Here is a 3,800-nt window from a genome sequence, read left to right on the forward strand (position 1 = left end):
CAGGACTGCACTTACCGACGGACACCGTGGTTAGAGGAGCGCTTGCTGCTTGCCCAGCTTCCGTAGCCGTGGTGCCCGCCGGGAAATGTTGTCATTCCACTACGCTTCGCTAGGCTCCTAGCAGATTGAACTACACTTCCCGTTGACCACCGCACGTGGGGACAGCCAGCTGCCCGCTCAGCTCTCTGACCGTAGTGTCCACCGGGAAGTGTAGTCCACATTGCCCTTGCCCCCCAGTCCGCTGTCTGCCGTATGAACCACATTTCCCGACGGCCCTCTGGCGCTCGGCGTCTGCGCGCTGTCTGGGAAGTTGGGGCGGGCGGGCGGGGAGGGAGGGAGTACGGACCGACGGAAGGCCAGCCGCCGCCATGATGGAGACATAATGGGGCGAAGCGGAGGAGCGGCGAAGGGGCCGCGGTGCTGCGGGCGGTAGCTGAGGGGCAGGGGGGCGATGTGAAGGCGGGTGGGGCTGCGCAGAGCCGCCGTCCCACCAGGGGGGTGGGGTGGTGGGGAGGGGGAAGTTACTTTTTAAAAAATTTTGTCGCTCAGTGCTTGAGGTGAAGTGGGGGTGAGAGACATCGTCTGGTTTTTAAATTCTCCTGGCGGCGGCAGGTGGTGGGGGACCGGGGCACACGCCACCCCCCTCCCCCCGGAGCCGGCCGGCCGGCCGAGCAGGGGAAATGGCCCAGGCCCGCTCCGCCGCATCGCCCTGACATGGCGCTGGGGCCCGAGGATGAGGAGCAGGAGAGCGGCGGACAGGTGAGCGGAGAAAGAGGGTGCTGGTGGTAGGGAGGGGGAGGTTAAATCGCGGGATGAAGCTCCTGGAGAAGAAGGGGTGAGGGGGTGCAACCCCGGAGGAGGGAGATGGGAAGGGGTTAAAACCTTGAGAGAACAAGGGGAGGGAGGGAGGGGAATTGAATACAGGGGTAGGGGTTAAACTCAGAGGGGTTAGACCCTTGAAGCACTGGAGAATGAGGGGCGATCTTATTGAAAGGTTTACAACATTAGGAGGAGTATATGAATGCATGCAGGCCTTTTCCTCCTCAGCTTGGGTGAGCTAGAGGTCATAGGTTTAGGGTGAAAGGTGAAATGTTTAAGGAGAATCTGAGGGGGATCTTTCTTACTCAGTGTGCACGAGCTGCCAGTGGAAATAGTTGAAGTGGGATCAATTGTAGCATTAATGAGAAGCCTGGATAGGTGTATTTTGTTGTTAATGTACAGTGCGGAATAGGCCGGTCCAGCCCTTCAAGCTACATTGCCCAGCAACCGCTGATTTAATCACAACCTGATCATGGGACAATTTACAGTGATCAATCAGTCTGCTAACAATCTACGTCCTTGGATTGTGGGAGGAAACTCGCACGGTCACGGGGAGAACGTACAAACTCCTTACAAGGCAGTGGCAGGGACCTGGATGGGAGGGATGTGTTGAGGATGCAGGTATATGGGAGAAGGCAGTAAGATAGATTTCGAATCTCTTCTGCATCCTCTCCAGCTAGATCACTTTTTCCACCATTCTCCCTCCTGCATCAGGGAAAATAATTCGTCTGTGTATACCTGGGGCCACACTTGAGTCCTGCTGAGCAGCAGATGTCTTGGACCTGCAGCTGAGATTTCGGTCCACGAATTGGCTTTATTATCACTGACTTGTATGCTGTGAAATTTGTTGTCTTGTGGCTGCAGTGGCGTGTAATTACCGTAAATTATAAAACTGAATGGTGCATGAGAAAGGAATGGTGAAGCCCACTGCTCTACTCTCTCTATACCCATGACTGTGTGACTAGGCATAGCTCAAATACCATCTATACGTTTGCTGACGATAGAACCATTGTTGGTAGAATCTCAGGTAGTGGTGAGAGGGATTACAGGAGCGAGATAAGCCGACTAGTCAGGTGGTGTTGCAGCAACAACCTGGCACAACGTCAGTAAGACGAAAGAGCTGATTGTGGACTTCAGGAAGGGTAAGACGAAGATACACATACCCATCCTCACAGAGGGATCAGAAGTGGAGAGAGTGAGCAGTTTCAAGTTCCTGGGTGTCAAGATCTCTGAGGATCTAACCTGGCCCCAACATATTGATGCAGTCATAAAGAAGGCAAGACAACGGCTATACTTCATTAGGAGTTTGAAGAGATTTGGTATGTCAACAAAAACACTCAAAAATGTCTATAGATGTACCGTGGAGAGCATTCTGACAGGCTGCATCACTGTCTGGTATGGAGGGGCTACTGCACAGGACCAAAAGAAGCTGCAGAGTGTTGTGAATGTCAGCTCCATCTTGGGCACTAGCCTACAAAGTACCCAGGACATCTTCAGGGAGCGGTGTCTCAGAAAGGCAGCGTCCATTATTAAGGACCTCCAGCACCCAGGGCATGCCCTTTTCTCACTCTCACCATCAGGTAGGAGGTAAAGAAGCCTGAAGGCACACACTCAGCGACTCAGGAACAGCTTCTTCCCCTCTGCCATTTGATTTCTAAATGGGCATTGAACCAGTGAACACTACCTCACTTTTTAAAAAATATATTCTGTTTTTGCAGGATCTTGAATCTATTCAGTATGCATATACAGTAATTGATTTACTTTTTTTTTGTTCTATGTTACGTATTGCGTTGAACTGCTAACAAATTTCACGACACATAACATGCCGTTAATAATAAACCTGATTCAGAGTAGTGTTCGTGGTTTTGTGAACCATTTAGAAGGAAAGAAGCTGCATGAATCGCTGAGCGAGTCTTCAGGCTCTTGTACTTCCTTTCTGATAGTAGTAGTGAGAAGAAGGCATGTCCTTAGCGGTGGATATTGCCTTCTTGCAGCACAGCCTGATGAAGGTGACCATGATGTTGCTGGCTGAGTTTGCGATACTCGGCAGTCTCTTGATCCTTTGTATTAGAATGATGCCACGTAGTGATGCAACCAGTCTGAATGCTCTGCACCGTGTACGTAAGCAAATCTTTGAGTGCCTTTGTTGACACACCAAATCTCCTCAAACTCCTAATTAAGTATCGTCGCTGGTGTGCCTCCTTAATGATTGCATCAATATGTTGGGCCCAAAGATGTTGACGTCCAAGAACTTGAAGCTGCTCTCCATTTCCACTGCTGATCCCTGGATGAGTACTGGTGTGTGTTCACCCTGAGGTCCACAATCAATTCCTTGATCTTGCTGACATCGAGTGCGTTGTGGTTACTGCTACTCCTTTCAACCAGCTCATCTTTCTCACTCCTGTACACCACCTCGTCTACCAATAACAGTGGTGCTGTTGGTGAATTTATAAATGGTGTTTGAGCTGAGCTTACCCCCACGTCACGAGAGCAGGCATCCTTGATGTGCACCTGTGTTGATTATCGGCGAGTGGACGATGTACCGATGCATCATTTAGAAGAATAAGGGGTATCGTTTTGCATCCTGAGGCCATGAGAAGGTACATATTCAGCATCACAGGGGTGGTTATAAGGGAGCAATCGGTTAAAACTGAAGTATGCACTAACCTCTCTCAGGAGGCTGGAATTCTCCATCTTGGCTGGTTGTGAAGGTTGGATTGTTGAGGTATCAAAAGAGAAAGTTGATCTATTTTTTTCAAATGATCCAGGAATTGGGGCTGGGTTTGTGGATCTGGACAGAAATGGGACAGTTTTTCTTCAGTTTTCCCAACCTGCCAAATATATTTCTCTTGTATTTATTCATAGGTATGGTCTTCACCAGCTGGGGCAGCATTTAGTTGCTGTTGAGTAGTCAGTTGATGGCAGGTGGGAGGGAGTTGTGGGCTTGCCACCCAGCGATATTGAAGGAAGGGTGACGTTTT

The 3,800-nt window shown here is 50.2% G+C and overlaps 1 protein-coding gene across 2 annotated transcripts in view; it reads left to right on the plus strand.

Annotated features, from left to right (window-relative positions):
* The first annotated feature begins 515 nt into the window (after nt 1–515).
* The window catches only part of LOC140204740 (F-box/LRR-repeat protein 19-like), a 22,595-nt gene continuing 19,310 nt past the window's right edge, over nt 516–3,800 (plus strand). For both annotated transcript variants that reach the window (XM_072271484.1, XM_072271486.1), the window contains exon 1: nt 516–759. In XM_072271484.1, coding sequence (XP_072127585.1) covers nt 715–759 — 45 coding nt within the window. In that variant the 5' untranslated portion in view covers nt 516–714. The remainder of the gene's footprint in view (nt 760–3,800) is intronic.

This window comes from Mobula birostris, chromosome 11, assembly GCF_030028105.1.
Source record: "Mobula birostris isolate sMobBir1 chromosome 11, sMobBir1.hap1, whole genome shotgun sequence".
In the NCBI taxonomy this organism is placed as follows: Eukaryota; Metazoa; Chordata; class Chondrichthyes; order Myliobatiformes; family Myliobatidae; genus Mobula; species Mobula birostris.